The sequence below is a fragment of the Oculina patagonica genome, chromosome 14, assembly GCF_052425735.1.
Source record: "Oculina patagonica isolate OP01 chromosome 14, crgOcupat, whole genome shotgun sequence".
NCBI lineage: Eukaryota > Metazoa > Cnidaria > Anthozoa > Scleractinia > Oculinidae > Oculina > Oculina patagonica.
In genome coordinates this window covers 10,526,986-10,545,140 of record NC_135771.1, presented here as the reverse complement: position 1 = coordinate 10,545,140, position 18,155 = coordinate 10,526,986, and the positions used below count along the sequence as shown (strand labels likewise).

General features: G+C 35.2%; 1 protein-coding gene across 1 annotated transcript; it reads left to right on the top strand.

Annotated features, from left to right (window-relative positions):
* Nucleotides 1–4,960: 4,960 nt before the first annotated feature.
* Nucleotides 4,961–12,497, top strand: LOC144638582 (PR domain zinc finger protein 14-like). The gene is made up of 5 exons (XM_078497773.1): nt 4,961–5,072; nt 8,099–8,261; nt 9,223–9,503; nt 10,509–10,776; nt 11,134–12,497. Exons 2-5 carry the CDS (start codon nt 8,114–8,116, stop codon nt 11,856–11,858), a joined length of 1,422 nt encoding a protein of 473 aa, XP_078353899.1. The 5' UTR covers nt 4,961–5,072; nt 8,099–8,113; the 3' UTR covers nt 11,859–12,497.
* Nucleotides 12,498–18,155: the final 5,658 nt, after the last annotated feature.

Sequence of the window (18,155 nt, the reverse complement as noted above, 5' to 3'; positions counted from 1 at the left end):
GAGAAGCATTCAGCGATGTGTACAAACTTTTCTTTATAAGAAGAAAACTTAACAATTACAGTTTACTTCGGTAGTAAAACAACAAACTGTCAAGAGTCTATAAGGATGCGAGGATCGCTAACAACTAGCAAATTACAATTTTGAAAAAGATGTGAAAAAAGAAAAGCATTGAGCTTTGTACTTTTTTTTGTAACTGTGTACAAAATTATATTTATACGATAGAGACTTTACAATGCAAATTTACTTCGGCAATAAAATAACAGAGGGGCAAATATCATCCAAAAAAATCAAAAATGGTTGAGACAATTAATTAGGTTGGCGAACTTGAAAACTGCAGCCTAACGACATTTTAAAATAGCGCCATCATATCAGTAGATTGCGTCCTTAATTACTTTTACTCAGCTTACCGTGTTATATTATACATTTCAACTTTTATGTAGCCATGTCACTATTTTCAAATTCATTTTTTGTCTGAATGTCTGAATTTACAGACGGAGAGTGGTGGACTTATTAAATAGGAGGACTTATTAGATCGGGCTTTACGGAACGTGCTCAAGTAAAAATGTATAGTATATATATCGAGAGAAAGGGGGGAAAAAAAAAAAAAAAAAAAAAAAAAAAAAAAAAAAAAGGGGACGGGACGACCCGGCCCCGCGAAAAATATTTTATTTTATTTTTATTTCATCATTTCATATACATACAAGTATATATAGTTTACACCAACAGCGCGCGGTCTCGTTGGTCATTTCGAGGTCACATGATTTCTAACAATAAAACTGTTTCCCCCCAAAAGTCTTTTGAGCTGGCAGTATTGCAAAACCTATGACGTCAGATGGTAACAGTGTACTGTTGCGCGCAAATGTTGACCGCCGACCGCCGATTTTACATGTTTGCTTTTTGTAATCCCTTGGCTGTGGTCCCTCAAAAAACCAGTTAATTTTGTTTCCCTCGAATCTCAATGTTTCCCCAGGCGGAGCCGAGAGAATTTTTGAGATTCTCGGGAAACAAAATTAACTCTATTTGTAAGTGTTAAATTGTGTATAATGACATCTTCATTTTATAGATGATGCATTCAGTGAAATGAAAGTATATTGTGGCACTATAAAGTGGATAATCTCGAGCATTTTCTCAGTCTTTGAATTCGCTATTTTATGTCAAACAAAAAGAAAATATTTATTAGTGTTAGTATTTCCAACTGATAGAAATTCAAATTAACCATTTTGTTTAAAATGCTAGAAATAACCGATTGCGATGTCAGCAGCCTTAGGATTTTACTGATGCCTTTCCGACAAATTTTAGCATCGGTTACAATCTTGAAAACTGAATTCTTCAGAACTTAGAGTTGATGTCGAACCGAATGGTTTACAATAAGTCATTTGTTCATGGGGAAAATAAGAAAAACAGCATAAAAATGAGGATCTTATTTATTTAAAATAGCCTCTTTACCGGTAATTAAAATGTTTGGAAAAGGAAGGCGTTGATAGAAAAATATTTAACTTGCCATTATTCAGTGTTACTAACACACTGAATGTTTTTTAAAAAAAATCTTTTACTGATAAAATTTATTTACCCAGGTTGCTACAACTGCTTAGTTTGCTGCAAACTAATAAGCGCTACTCGGCGCAACTTTTAATAATTTATATGTAGCAACATAAAAAGGAATAAAATGAGAACTAACCGATTAATCGTGAGTGGTAAATGTTTATAATGCGAATATTACATCTGCTTGTCCTCCATCGTTTTTTTTTTTCTTGTGAAATGTTATTTATATTTAAAAAAATGTTCCTTTACCAGAAAAGATTTAGTTTAGCTAACAGTATCGTAATTTTCTCAGTATCCTTAAAATGCTCTGTTCTAACTGACGACTTAAAAGCAAGCCCGACTTACACTGTTGGGCCCTATTGTTAAACGTACTGGCCAGAATTCTGCTTACGTCTTGAAAGAACTTAAAAGAACTTCAACGTATATGCTTTTTGTGTAGAAACACATTACCTTATTTCATTCAAAAGGCAAAGCAAATACTTAGTACATAATTTATTGGTCAATTTTTGTAGATTGATTTAATTTAAACGAAACGAAGCCGAAATTTTAGTCCTAAAATCTGTTATAAATATTTTAGAGAGGATATACTGGACGAAAGCTAGAGTAAATTTTCGTTTTTATTTTGTACTTTTCCTCCGTCTTCGTTTTTGGTACTAACAGTTAAAAAAAAAATTCGAAGCGGAACAGTTTATGCGGTATTGAATATTAACAAGCGCAGTAAAATACAAAGGAATACAAAAACAGAAATCCCATTGTTTGTAGTTAACAGTCCAGAGAGTGTTTTATGATCACGCAGATAACATCTCTCGAAATCATCAAGCTAATTTAAGTTTTAGGCCATGCTGCTAGCAGGTCATATCTCCATTTAATTTCGCTACAAGCCCGGCCCTCGACGCTATGGATAATTAATTTATTTTAAATAATAACAAGACACTGGCAGAGTTGCGATGCCAGGCTGCGATAGCAAAGCAATATGTTTATTCCTTCCCTGATTTGATAACTTATCTATATTTTGATTGTTATTTTCTGGAAACTGTTTTTCACAACTTCTTACTTTAAGGACTGATAGAACAATACCAAGTTTATTTAATTATATCGTATATTTTAACGAACTTGTATATGGCGTCTTTTCGATGATCGAATCTTTTTTGCGTCGGCGAGTCGCGCGTTAGATAAGTTCAATAAACCATAAAGTACCATAAGAGCACAATGTGATAAACCGCAATATCTTCCCTGGTTAGCTTGTCGCTAACGGTAGGGCCAGGTTTGCAGTTATTAAAAAAGGTGTTTTTTCTGAAAACAGAAGTTAATTTAAAGCGAAAATTACCAGTAAACATTGTTAATTTTTTTTTCAAACAGTGCTCAGTCTGCAAGCTGTCGACAATATAAAATACTATTGTTGTTTGCACGTCTTTCGAGTATCACAAACACTTCAAAGAGATTCCGTACGCGTATTGTGGTTAACTCATTGCTTAAACAACTCACATACGCATATTACGAGCGATGATATCTTACTACTAGAAAATTCATCTCTCTTAAAAATACCAGCGACTTAACACACTGAATTGTTAATATGAGAACGTTGTTTGAAAACAAAATTCGATATCGAGTTATTTAGATCAATTTTAATATTGACTAGCACACTTTCGAATAAAAGTCGAACACCGATTTAAAATAAAAGTCAATAGTTGAAAAACAGCAACTATTACCCGAAATTTGATTAATAGTTGATCCGTCGAAGATCTCTAAAGCATGGCGGTTTTAACAAACATAAATGCTCAGAAAGTTTTCTATTTCTTGTGGGACACGACAGAGAATCTAATTGTTTCATCCTTTTTCGCAACATCTGTCCCTCATTTAGTATTGGGTCAAATTTATCTCTACTAATGCGTTCATTATATTAAGAAATTTACTTTTCAACACAATGGGAGAGAAAATACATCAGTTTCACACGAAAGATAAAAGCGGATTCGATGCGTATGCGAAATTATTGCTGAAATGTACTCCAGTAGACCTTTAAAATCTTCATAATTTTCATGTCGTTTTTGTGTTCTTAGTTCAAAGTTTCAAATCTATTTTTGCTGTTTCAATTTTTTTACTATTTGCGCCATTAAAACAAGAATCTCAGCAACAAATCGTAATTCATAGCGGAAATGGACATGCGTAAAAGATTTCATAAAATTGACTAGTTAATCCACGATGAAAACACAATGAAAACCCTATTTAATAGATTTATCATTTTCTTTGAATGATCACTAAAAATTATTCTTGTAAACATTCAGACGCTCAGTTCGACCATAGTTAAAAATTTCAATATTCATTTGGCAATTAGACAATTTTACCTTCGAATTTAAAGACTCCATCAGCTGTAAAAGACAACGCAAGGAAGTTCACTTTATAAATTGGACCAAATATATTCTGCTCGTTTAGTTAAAATATTTTGCGTTTAGACACTTGAGGCATAAAAACGCCGACACAAGTTAGGGCGAAGGGCGTATTTGAACAGTAAACACGCTTTGAATCGCAAAGTAGACGTGTTTTTCTCATTTGCCGTGGCGTTCGCGGGCATATGTACTGTGCGGTAACGCACGGGCCATCTTGATTCTGTAGTTTCGTTTTGTTTATCACGTTCGAGGCATATGCATGTGAAAGTGTGAATTTACGCCTAAACGCGACCTTCAATAAATAATAATGATTGTTTTACGTTGTAATAACCCGTGTTCGGTGTGGCACTCTGCATATTAACCTGCCATAACAGCTTTGGTCTTTTCATTGTAAAATTAAAGATTGCACTTCTGATAGGTGACACTGGTGATGGTTTTTGGCTAAGGAATTTAATCCTTGTAGAAAAAAAAACACTCATTTTTTCCTTCATGATAAGTAAAAACTAACGAATAAATCAAATATTTGCAAAGAAAGTTGTACACTTTAATAGAATCCTTACATGCGCACGTAAACTATACCACAGCAAAATTTTGTGGCTTAGAAAAGCCATCGACTATCCCACAGTTTACAGTTTGTTTCTGACGCCGAGAATCCGTGCTTAATATTTAAAATTGTGGATAAGAATCAAAGATCATGAATATTTTAAACTAGCTGATTTCAATAGCAGGTACGACTGAAAAAAGGTAAAAAGCTTTCTTCATTTTAGCTAAGGAGGTAATACAGACTCTAAGATGCCTTAAAAGGCAATTACTGGTTAGTTCTCAGTAACGAAGCTCAATCAAAAAATAGTTTGTTAATTCTCATTAGATCGCTTAACAACAACAAAACCGTCGTTATCGAATGCAATCTCGCAAATTTACTCTGCGCCATTAAATTGTTGTCTTTGTTAACATCTGGAGTGACCTCGCATTATTCAAATGAGGTTTATAAAGGCTGGGAATGGTCTACTTTCGATTACTAAGCTCACAACTGCGTTCGCCTCTTAAAGGTGTGTTAAGCTTAGCAAAGCGAAGATCAGTTCACTACAGCAAGGACATCACATCTTAACACTAGCAAACTCTGCAACAGTTGCTTCAATTTATAAGGTAAGTTCAAGTACTGTTTAAGTCACTCTCACCAATATGTGTTTTTTAGCCTTTTTTCTGGTATAATCCCTGCCTTCTATAAATTTTACGTCGCATAAGGTTATAGTTACGTATAAGCTTTCACCACCCTATCTTCAAGCAAAAGAAAAGCGTTGTATTTTGGCAATGTCTTGTCCATTAAAGAGTCCGAAACGGCAGTATTTTAACAGCTTAAATATATATATCGTTAATACAAAAAGCAAACTAAGACGCTGTAATAGAGAGAATTATTGCAAGAGTTTGAGAAATATCAACTAAAAATTTGTTTAGAGTGTAATTATGTTAAGCTTAAGGCTCGATAAATAGTCGCTTTGCTTGTTTTCATGCTTCACGTTTTTTAAACAAACACTCACAGCAATGTTTATCCCTTCTTAGCTGGCATGTCAGATAATGTCGCTCACTCTAACCCTTTTGTTAAGGTATTCTTGATTAAAAAAGAAACCTTGAAGGAAAACCAACGCAAAAAATATTGATTTTTGACATTGATATATCGAGTCAACGAATTAACAAAAGGAATGGTTACACTAAGTTTTCTCCAAAAAATATTGTTTCATACACTGTCTCATCGAAACGGCGATTCGAAATTTGGTGCTAATTTTCTGCTTTGCAAGTTAATTTTCAAAGCGCCGGAGATATTTGTTAAAGCTGAACCTTTTTCTGACAAAATAATCATTTCTGCTATTTAGAAACGGAACTGTAAAACAATACAACCAAAATTGGGATGATATTGAAAGTAGTGAAAAGAAGTGACTTTTATTTCGGGAAAAGCTTAGGAAAAAAAAATACAGTGTTAAGGTGCCGCCTGCTAAATTTCCGGCAATTAAAACTGAAACAGTTTTAAATTGTGATTTCGTTTTTGTTATAGAACATATTTAACCAATAGGAAAACGCTAGCCTAACCATATAGCATCACCGCTATTGAGAGTTTTTTAAGTACGGAAGCAATTTATTCGTCGTATACTATTTTACTGTTTTAGAATATGATGAACTAAATGTGAACTACTTTATCTTTCTACACCATACTTATGTTTATTTTAAAGTAAAATTTCGTGCAATGTATTCAGGTAATAAACATAATGTTTTTAAAACGCAGTATTTTCCAAAATTTGAGTAAAAAGACCTGACTTAATATTGCGTTTGTTGTATTATACGATGCGCTTTTTAAGTCTTTTCTCGCAATTTTGGCGTAGCTTTACTTGCAGTCACTTTCTTAGCAGAAATAAATTGAAAATCTGTTGTCAGTGTTCTAATAATTTATCGACTGTTTAAATTACACAACCAAAACATTGACAACAAAATTGAATAAAAGCCAATTACAGTATGTTAAAGATATAGTTGATATACGATTAGTTGGACTTTTAAATAAATTCTTAAATGAAGAGTTTTTAGCAATATGGATTTCCAGTTAATGTTTCATTTTCATTTATATCTTTGCTATTTTGTATTACCTTTGTAGGAAAGCTTGGTTGTTATGAAACCATCATTCTTTTTAGCGAGATTGTCAATTCTTGGTCTTGTTGTTACAGTACAATTGTCATTGTAATTAACTCATTTGCACCCATGTTAAAAAAACTGTACCATGAAAGGGAGAAACAAAATTTTGCGTCGATGTCCTAACACGCCTCGCTGATGTTCGAAGGAGCGGCTTCAATTCTCATTTGCACTGAAGAAAATTTTTTCAGCAAATAATGAGGTTTTTTCGTGAGTGATATTTTTGTTCGTTGATATTTTCTCAGGTGAATTATTATTTTATCGTGCATAGAAAAAAAATATTTAAATTGAACCATCGTTAGCCTGGCAACTTTGATGATTATTTGAAAGAGAAATTGTATAATAAGACATCAGTCGAAGACACCCGTGGCCTCAATTTACTGCCGAGAGTGACTGGGAATATTTAGTAGCCGGGGTCTTTAATCATTAATGGCGATTGCCGTCAAACATCAAAATTTTTCCATTTTAAAAGAAGAAATTAAAGGGTTTGTTGTTTTTAATGACAGCGGAAATCGTCGCTTACCCAAAGGGTACTTGAGATTTCATAAATCAAAGTTAGAGAAGTCTCGATTGTACGGGGCATTTCTAAAATCTAAATGGTAGCCAAATATTCAGTATCGTTCCGAGGGACTGTTTAAAGGCTGAGTTAAGTCTTATTTTATTAAGTTTTGCTAAATACACGATATGAAACTTAACGTTAGCGAAGACACTACTTGTATGACAAAAGCATGGCTTCATAACAAAAACTGAAAAAACATGACTCCCGGCCGTTATAATTAAAAGTTACAAACAAACAAGAAAAACTTTGAAAACTGTTCAGCCTCACAGTTTTTCAAAAACCCATATCGCAATCTAAATCTCCCTCGATTTTTGTCCATCCGTACCTTTTTGTTTTTGCTGTGTTACTGAAATGCTTTTCAATGTTTAAGTGCAATGTTTAATATATCACTCAATTTGGTATCCATTTTCTTATGTCTTAATTTGGCTGAACCTGTGACAGTTCCTTCAATGAGACAATTTAATCATGTTTAATGATAGAACTTTCAGGGGACATTGCCAGTTAATTCTAGAAAACAAAACTAATAAATGAACAAATAAAATATATATACATTTTCTACATCAATGGACTCCATTCCGTTTAAACATAGCTTTCCATCTATATTTATAAGTGACACGGTAAATAGCTTCCTCTTTTACAGTCTTTGTTTTGTTACATTTAACCGCAGAAAACAGAACTATCATTTCTTGTAAAAGTTCACCGTTTGCTGGTTTTCGATCGCTTCTCTCAGGCTAGGCCAATGCAAAATTGAACGCGTTTATGTTAAAAGAAAACCAACCCATTAATTTAGCTTCCCAGAACGCGCATCGTTTTAGTTCTATGCGCCATAAGATTGTAGCAAAAATATTTATATTGAATATAATGAGCTAAAAAAGTATTTTAGGTGATGTACATACCCTTTGAAGTGTTGGTTTAATCAATTTTCTTTTTATTTTAGTTCTGGACCAAACTGATGGAGTACAGTGATTCATCAGTGTTTTTTCCATTCACCTTCACCCAACAAGATATCGACAATGTTCTTTACGGTTACATCCGGACTCCTGAGAAAACATCCAATGGGTTTGCGCTGTCGGGAATTTATGTTGACACGTCAGTTAATGGTAAGCATTGTGAGGCTCCTGTTAGCAGATACATGTTAACTGAGTGCAGTTATTAAATAAAGAAAAATTAAAAATAACGTTAAAGGGGAAGCTGTGGTGTAATTACCTGTACTTGTTTAGGAAATAATCCTAGAACACCAAGAGGAAAATATCAACCAAATTCTTGAAAAAAAAAATCATATACAGTAAAAACCCGCGTATAAGAACCTAGGTTTTTTCAAGTTAGCCTAAACAGGTTCTTATATAAATGGTATTAAGTGTAAAATTAGGCTTACTAGGTTCTTAATTAGGTTCTTAACTTTTGTTCAAGAAATAAAGTAGAATTTTTAAATGATCTGCTCTTTAATGTCCAATAACAGTATTCTTGGAGGCTTCGGTAAGCAAAATACTATACTATTTTAATCTGATTCTGTTAAAATCAAAACTATACTGTAACCTTCACAATAATTCCCAATAAATCTTGTAACTATGCCGTAACTATAAAGTGTATAGACTGTGTTATAAATATATTTTTGAGAGGATTTTTTAATTCTATATTTTTGAGAAGATTATTTTTTCTTTTTTGAAAATAACAACCTGTTTTAAAATTTTAGCCTAAAATGGTTCTTAAGTGAAGGGTGCTTAAAAATGAAATTTTAGCCTAACAGGTTCTTAAATGTTAGGTTCTTATATGCGGGTTTTTACTGTATCGTATTCCGTCACCGATATAATAATGATTTTTGTTTGGCTCAATTACATAAATATTGATCCTTGTAATGTGTAAAAATATGTTAATAAAGTGCTGTTAAGCTTTTCTCAAAAAATAAAGAGCAAGGCAAATTATATACAAAACTTTATTTTGAAAATAAAAATGCAACATTTCATTATTCAACATTCATTAGCCTTTGTGAGCAGCTATCTATACGAGTATTTTGACATTATAACGTACTAAATGTTACTCAATATCCTCTTTTTTGATAAGAAATGCACTGGAATCCGTGGATTGCTAACATTTCCCAAGTTCATCAAGAACCATCCCCAGGCCATCCCAATCCATATATGGAGATGTTTCACGAAGAGTTATGTACGCAAAATTTACCAGAGAATGTAAAGATTGTCGAGACTCTTTTACCGACTGGACGACACCGAGGAGTGTTCTCCGGTCAGCTGAGGATAGCAAAAGGAACTCGGTTTGGGCCGTACACTGGAAATATCGTTTTACCACCGGAAATGAGGTCACTTGAAAAGAACAGCGTCTGGGAGGTAGCGTACAATGAAATCGCCATTGCGTCACTGCGCATCGATATCTCAAGATATAAAATTTTTTATTTTTATTTTTTTTTTATTGCTATCATACACAAAATACGATTACATTCATTTGTAGCACGCCTTTTATGTTACAATATTATTTGATACTAATTGCAATAACACTGGAGTAGGTTACAAAATATTACACTAGAGACACTATATACACTAGAGACAATTGCAATAAATTAGATGCACGATAAAGCAGAATAAAAGGTAAAGGAACATCTTATCATATAAATGATACAATTACATTCATTTGTAGCACGCCTTTTATGTTACAATATTATTTGGTACTAATTGCAATAACACTGGAGTAGGTTTCAAAATATTATAAATTACAATTACGCTAATTACACTAGAGACAATTACAATAAATTGGAGACTCAAGATATAAATACAGGCGTTTGGGGGGTTGGAAAGCGGCTTTCGCAAGATCTCACATGAACGTCTCGCTATCCTTCGAGAGAACAATAGAACAGACAACAGGAACAATGATCTTAGCCTCCCAAACAGTAGCAACTGCTACACTAGAGGACCAGTAGAATTACAAGCTTACGAGAGCTAATTTCTAGCAATCTACGAGCGTACTTAGTTGTCGCCACCTTTTAGTTGCCAAAAACTAAATTGAGTCTACATAAATTCTTCATGGAGCTTTCCCTCACACTAGGTGACAACGTTATCGATAACTACACTTTATGCAAGTGCTTAGTGGGTCCTTAGTTACTAGACAAAGTTAGGCCAGACTATTAATGTGAGCAAAAACCCTTCGTGTGGTTTAATTTTACCCTAAGTACAAATTTATATTTTCATTTTATTCTAGTTTTTGTAAATATATGAAAATGAATATTAAAGAAAGGAAAATACCGGACTGTAACAAGGGTAAAACTGAACCACAACTTACTCATTAGCCAAGTCTGCAATTCGACTTACATAATCTTGCCCGTGTTGTTTACATTTCAGATATTTCAAGATGGTGAACTCACCCACTATGTAGACGGTGCTGGTGACCAAAGAAACTGGATGAAATACGTCAATTGCGCAAGACATGAAGGCGAGCAGAACCTGGTGCTGATTCAAGAAGAAGGTGAACTGTTTTATGAAGCGTGCGTGGATGTTGCCGAAGAAAGCGAACTGCTTGTGTGGTACGGTGATACCTATCTCAAGTACATGGGTATTCCAATCACTATGAAGACCAAACTAACCAAGATAGAAAACGATGGTGGAATCGGTATGTATAAACGTAGCAGCTCTCGCAAGCTTACAATTCTAGCGGTCCTCTAATTTAGCAGCTGCTTTTTTTTATTATTATTATTACTTTCTGGAAGGGTAGAGAGCAATTCACGTGAGACCTTGTTAGAACTCTCACCGACCTCGTCCATGCATCAGGTTTAGAGTTAATGGGGTCCATCCGGAATTAATATAAGTCAGTAAGGGAGTGACTGTTTCAGTGCTCTTTCTATCTAAAGATCTCTTTTCGACCTGGCTATCATGACAGCTTGAGTGTGAGAAATTAATGTTATGACGTTTGGTAGGAAGATTTAAATTTCAAGCTTGAGTAAAATGTGATTTTGTCTTTTAAAAACAGGTGGAGACAGCTTTGCTTGTGACCGATGTGGCAAAGTGTTTGCCTACAAATATTACCGCGACAAGCACCTGAAGTACACACGATGCGTTGACCAAGGAGACCGGAAGTACCCTTGCCACCTTTGCAATCGCTCCTTTGAGAAACGAGACCGACTCCGCATACATATCTTGCACGTTCATGAGAAACACAGACCTCATGAGTGCAGCCAGTGTGGCAAGCGGTTTTCGCAGTCTTCGAGCTTAAACAAGCATCTAAGGGTTCACAGTGGTGAGAGGCCTTACAAGTGTCCTTACTGCATCAAGGCGTTCACTGCATCGTCTATACTACGGACTCACATCCGACAGCACAGCGGTGAGAAGCCATTTAAATGCCGTCATTGTGGCAAAGCCTTCGCTTCGCACGCGGCACACGACAGTCACGTGCGCCGAACACACACCAAGGAGAAGCCCTGCATTTGTGAGTTTTGTGGTAAAGCGTTTGCACAGTCATATGAACTCAAATTTCACATGAACATGCATACAGGCGAGAAGCCCTATACCTGCGGGAAGTGCGGCCGAGGGTTTTCGAGCCCTTCATCCCGTGATCGTCACAAATCAAACTTCGATTGCACGACTCGGAAAAACCGAGCGCCGAAGATGATGCGAAAAGGTTCCGAAGGGAACGAGGGCGATTGCAACGGTATAGACGGTGATGGCTTTACTGCCGAAGAGGAACAAGTTAAATAAGTACTGTTTTGCTGTTTCTTTGGCGGCAATCAATTTTCTAGTAAGAGGACTTGTAAAGGACCTGATATAGCCACCACTCATTTTAAAATGGCTTGTGTTGGGAAGAAAATTACATTTTCAACGTGTCAAAGCGAACGAACGAAAGAAAAAAAATTGCTTCTTTCTTCTTGCCACATAAGTGACTGTTATTGACATTAAAGCCTTTGTTGCAACTTCCAATTCAGGCTGAAAAAAGTTAACTGAAAAACCACGATTCAAAACAATAGATAACTAATGATTATTTAGTCCGTTTGATGTATATGTTACATATTTGATGTTTTCCTATCTTAATGTGAAATAGTTCAGTTATTTTCTGTCTTTTTGTTATTTTACATGCTCAGCGGAGCCAGAACTCTTGTAAACAACGACCGAGAATGACTGAATAGTAACAATTATAAGAAGAAACGAATGCTAAAACTAAGTTTGTCAGTTATTTCATTTCCAAATGGACTTGTCTTCACGGAGGCGGCCTCTAGGTTGTAACATGAACACTCCGCAAATAAATTTAAAGAAAGCTTAGTAAATTCCGCTGGACGGTTTTTTACAGTCAATTTAAAAAGGCTTCTACTTAAACCAATAATGTAATTCAACATTCTTATTTCTGTAGTAATATATTGTTATTACAAGCAGAAGGTTAACGAGATTGAAGACAGTTATCAATTGGGAGATATCATTCTCTATTTTCCAATTGCCCATAATGCACTTTGTTCCCCCAATTTTCATCTATTGTTTTGGAAATATGCAGTCCTCCCGGAATTTGACTGTTATGCAAAATTTGGGGGGCAAACAAAGTGTATTATGGGCATGGAAAATAGAGAATGGTGTTGATGTGCCGCAAAACTCTAATAGTAGGGAAAATAATACAATGAGCTTGTGTCCCTCTCACTTCAGATCAATTTATTTCTGGGAAACTCTCACCTACCCCTCCCCAAACCTAACATTACCCTTACTTATCCTTTGGGCAAAATGTTAGGTTTGGGGAGGGGTGGTGAGCAGTTTCCCAGAAACCTAAATTGATCCTCACTTCTCCCACACACTCCTCCCGTCCGATTGCTCCTTCAGAAAGGTCGAGAAAGCTTTTGATTCCAAAATTCAAATATCCCTTCACCCCTCCCCTTCCTCTACCACCGGAATAACGAACATCTGAGTCTGCGATTTGTATACCCTGCGGTAAATTTAGCATGGAAGCGTTCAATCTAAACGCCATTTAATTCATAAATGGCGTTGAGATTGAAATATTTACGAATCAGCAAAAGTCAAGATGTACCAAAACTAAAACTATCGAAAAAATGTGCAGGCAGATTTCATAAAACTTTAAATGAAACTAACTTACCTTACGACTTGCAGGCAATTGCAGCTCCATCCGATTAATTTTTATGTAAATTTATTCGAAAACCACTAAAAACATCATTCAATAAATAACAGGCAGCAGACTTCGCAAAAATTCCGAAATCTTCTACCTTTGAACTGCTAGAAGCCGTCTTTGAAGATTTATTTCTTACGTTTTTTCTGTAATTCAATAGTTTCCTCCAGTGGCTTCTCAACTACACTCAATTTTGCTCTATGTAAGCCTCACTGTTGTGTATTATCGGAGGCCTTATGAACCCAAAGTCAGGCCTTTGGATCAGCGGTAATTCCCAATTTTCGCGAGCAATCAGTGTACGTTTCATCAAAATTCGCCTGTACTCGAATTCTGGCGATCCGTTATTTTGTTTTGTTTATTAGCAAAATATCATTCCATTTTTACTCTTTCTTTGTCTGAACCCGATTTAACATATTGTTTGCACAGTAATTAACATGTAAACAAAGCATTGTTTTTCCTATTTTTTTTTTATTATATTTCCCTTGGCGTTCAAGTTCCCGGGAGATCAGGCTTTTTTTTTTACGCCTGATCGCAGGTTACCCCTTCTTCAGTGTTAAGGTGGCTCCATACAGTTTTTTCAACAAGCGCTTAAAACCGAAAATTATCTGAAAATTACAATACGAGTGGTCGTAAGAAAAAAACAAATTCTCAGTATCGCGTTGTGGAAACTCGACAAACCTTTCACGACTTCGAAAGATTACTTTAATACACACTTTGGCGTTATTTGAGATTACTTCCTCTACGTAGTGTTTGTGTCTCGGCTCATTTATTATCGCTACACCAAAAGTACAATCTGAAACATTTTTGTGATTTACTCGAAATCAAACATACAGAATTTTTTAATTCTTGAATATTTCATTTGCAGTACATCATAGTTTAAGATGCTGGTATTACTAGTTTTTAAGCGGCAAATCTGATTCACGCGAAAATCAGGTTTTACTGTATTAGCGGTTTTCTGTTTATCGTTGCTATGGAAATATCGATTACTTTAAAATATATATCAAAGTAAACTTCAAGCTAAAATCAATATATGGTGTAATTTTCATATCGATCCGAGTCAGGGAAAATCGTTTAAAGGCCAATTGCAAATTGAAGGTATGGCCCAGAAAAAACTGTATCGAGCCACCTTAAGATCTGCCACTGACACTTCTAAACACTGAAGAAGGGCTAAGCCCGAAATTTTTGTGCGTTTTAAAAAAAGTTTTTTTTTTTGACACTAAAATGAGTTTTGCAACCATTTAGCATGAATAGTGCTTGAGATACTTTGGCGCTGGCAAGTTAATTGTAATTTTCACTTCCTGACACTATCATTACTGCCATGTTTCGCTATCATTGCCAACGAGTCAGGCCTTCTGGAAGACCAGAAGGCCTGACGAGGCGGCAGAATATAGAGCCGCGAGAAGATTTGTATATGCGAAAAAATCTCAGAAACACTCCAAATGTCGAGTAATGTAAGTGATGTAATGTAATGTAATGTAAGGTAGATCGTGACGACACAATTTCTGATGTTTTTTAGCCAATCCGTTCAGCAGAATCTGTTCAGCACGTGCACACTTTGTTGTAGTTTGGCCAATCAGCGCGCTACTAATTTGTTCAGCACGTGCATGAGTCATTGGCTACTAAAATTCCCAGACACGATGCGTCTCAGATAACAAAGAGGTTTCAAATCTGTTCGCTTCAAAAAGCCAAAATTCCCGAACTAGAGATTGAAATACGAAAGAAACTTGAATTAAACTTTGTTTAGAATTTAATTTCATTTAAGATGAAGGTAAGAAATGCATTCCAAAGCTTCAAGATTTCCAAAGCTTCGAAAATTTCGAAGTCATACAAATTTGCATGCGTAATTAAGTTAGGTCTGGCAAAGAAAACAACACAGATTTTATCAATCAGAAGAGAGTTTTATTTCGTTTCTCGAATTTATAAAATAAATTCCCTAAACTACATTTTTTTCCTGGAAACTCCGGCGTTTTTTTCCTCGGGAAACAGGGCCTTTAATTTTCCTAAAAGCAGCCGGTTGCCCGAAAGCAATTTGCAGTGTCTCAACAACAACAATTCAACGTGATATTTGAGACATCACGCATTGCGCGTGATGAATTATTCTCGGAATAATAAAATAAACTTGTTCCATCTTTGACCACAAACTTGGCCGACCAGGCTTTTACCTTTTAAAACCTCAAATTTTTTTAATACTTATGTGCTGAATGGATTTAACTGCAGTGTGGAAAGATTGAAATGCTTTGTTTTGGCAAATCTTTGTAAAAGTTTGCTTTTTGTTTCGTAATTTATTTTTCGTGTTCAGTGGCTCATAGCCACTTTGATTAAGACCTATAGGACTTTAAAACAGCGGAAACCTTTCCAAAATAGCGGCATCGGATAACAATGGCTTGAAACTCGCAAATAGCATGAAGTTTACAAGATTTCTCACTAAATCTTCACTACTTTGGTATTATTTTAGAACTTTTTGTTAGCCTTCATAAAATCGCATTTTATTCCATGAACATTCAAGATTTTCAAAGAAAACGCGCAATGTTTATTGATCGACCAAAATCATAAAGCGTCCCGTTGTACTCGTTGGCATTTCTACCGATAGGTATCACTAGTATATTAAATAGTTTCAGTTTTCGCAATGGGGACCGGGGTTTGGGGAGGTGTACTTTAGTTATTAGCTTTAACAGGGCCGGCGTGAGATGTTATTTCAGCCTTTGTACAGGGGAGTCCGTATTGTTCTCATTTTAGAATCCCCCTCCTGATAATTTTTGCACAATCCCTGTTAGCAAACAAACCATCATAGCTTTGCCAAAAAAGCATTACTTCTATGTTTAAGTAAAACTTTCTTTCGTTTTGCGTGGACGGTTCTAGCACATTTTCTTGTTTGTTCTTAAATTTCCAAAAAATGTTTTATCCTCGAGCTCTAGAAAACTCCTTCTTCAGTTTTATCTTTTAGCGATGCAATTAGTGCTCAGCCTTTTATCAGATGATTGTCAGGTTTCGATGGGGAATGCTCGGTTTAGGATTTTATCGGGACATTTGAAATTAGATGGACAACTAAAAGTTTATTTTATCTGCCACAAATTTGACTACCGATCGATTTTTAAAAATTTCAATTTTGGGTAAAAAGTGGACGTGAAGGAGTAGTATTTGATTGGTGAGTGGGCTCTGTTGTCTCTCCTGCTTTTAAAATGAGAGTGTGTAAAATGGCAGTAAACAGCAAAATATGAGATCAGTCAGTCAATTTGTGCAATTCTCAAGTAGATTAAGGCCTGGTTCTCGTCATTTTTGAGAGGGGGTGGTCTATACTAAAAGCAATAAGAGCTTTCTGTAAAATTGAAATTTAAAGTTAATCATGACCAAAAACCATCCAATTTTTTTGTGTAATGCATATCATATTTCAATCACGTGACTAACTACGCATGATTGCGTGACAATTTCACAACAAGAAATTCCCACTATTTAGAGATTAAAGGAAGAGCCAACGCTATATCAGAGTAATGGCTACTAGTACTTACTTTCAAACGCCGGTCGGAATGAGAGGAAACTGTTTAATGTCTTGTTAGTAGATTTATTAAATATTTGAGAGGGACTGGCACTAGTCAAAGATAGGAAATAACTGTTGTCCAGTTAAATGTTTTGTTTCATTCCGAGCAGATTCCCTAAACCCCTCTTTGGGTAATTGTTTTCATGCAATAAAACTATCTTTTAGTGCGACAAGTGGTGGGAATCGTTAACATTGGTTTTCTCGAACTGTAGGGCGTGGTCAATCACGTGACCAAAATCTTTTACTAAAAATATCCTTGTTTGATTATCTTTAATCATTTGAGCATTTTTTATTTACATTACCGCGCACCGAAATGTGATTTCTAAAAATTGCCAGAAAATATGAAAAAGGTCTCAGAACCAGGCCTTAATGTACTTGAGTTTTACAACTTTTAGCAGCTGCAAATGAATTCTTTTTGCAAAGTTAGCAAAAGTATTAAGATTTTAAAATGCAATTTGTTGAAAAAATCCTAGCACTTATAGCTAAAACTGGGCTCGAAGCTTGTCAGAACGATCAGAAACGTTTAATGGTTCTTAAAAAGAGCTAGCTGGGGTCAGAAAGAATTAAAATTTACATGCATTTCTGCCTCAAAATATTGTTATTTGTTCTAGAAATTTTCTGAATTGTGGCATTAAAGATCTGCTAAGTATTGCATACGCTGAAGTGTCGTCTTCCTTTTATACATTAGTCAGTTCAAATTTTGCCATTTATACGGTTACGGTAGTAAAAAAAATCGTTGTTATACGCTAAACGGTTAACTGAAGCTAAAATGAGCTAACATAAAGTATGGTCATATGCAAAACATTATAAAATTATAATGAACTTCCGTTGGGACAAGTGGGAAAAACAAAAGTCAATTAAATCCTCGTTGCAAAACAAATAAAATAAAATAAAGTGTATTTTCACAGGATGTTGGAAATTAAACTTGAAAGAACACGAAGCAGGGATCAAGAGAAAAACTAACTGTTCCAGCTAATGTTGAATTCGAATTACAATATGAGTTTGAATCAGGGAAAATTGACATATTAAAGAAACGTCAGGGAAAAATGAAATTATAATGGCTTTGATTTAACTGATACCATTGAAGGCTAGAAGAAACATTTAAGGTCAATGTGGTCTCCGCAATGTTTTATTTTTGATAGCGGAGGCTAAAGGCTGCTGCTATATCTGACATTTTGTATTTATTTGGTCAGGGAAACTGTTTGTGGCAACTATAAAATAGCTGGCGCATTATGTTTACAGGTCGAGGTACAGTCTCACAAGAAATAGGAGGCGGCTATAGCTACACGCAGGCTTGTAATTGGGAGGCATATGCAATGCCTGTGAGCCCTACTTGGTAATCAGATTTGTAAAGAAAATG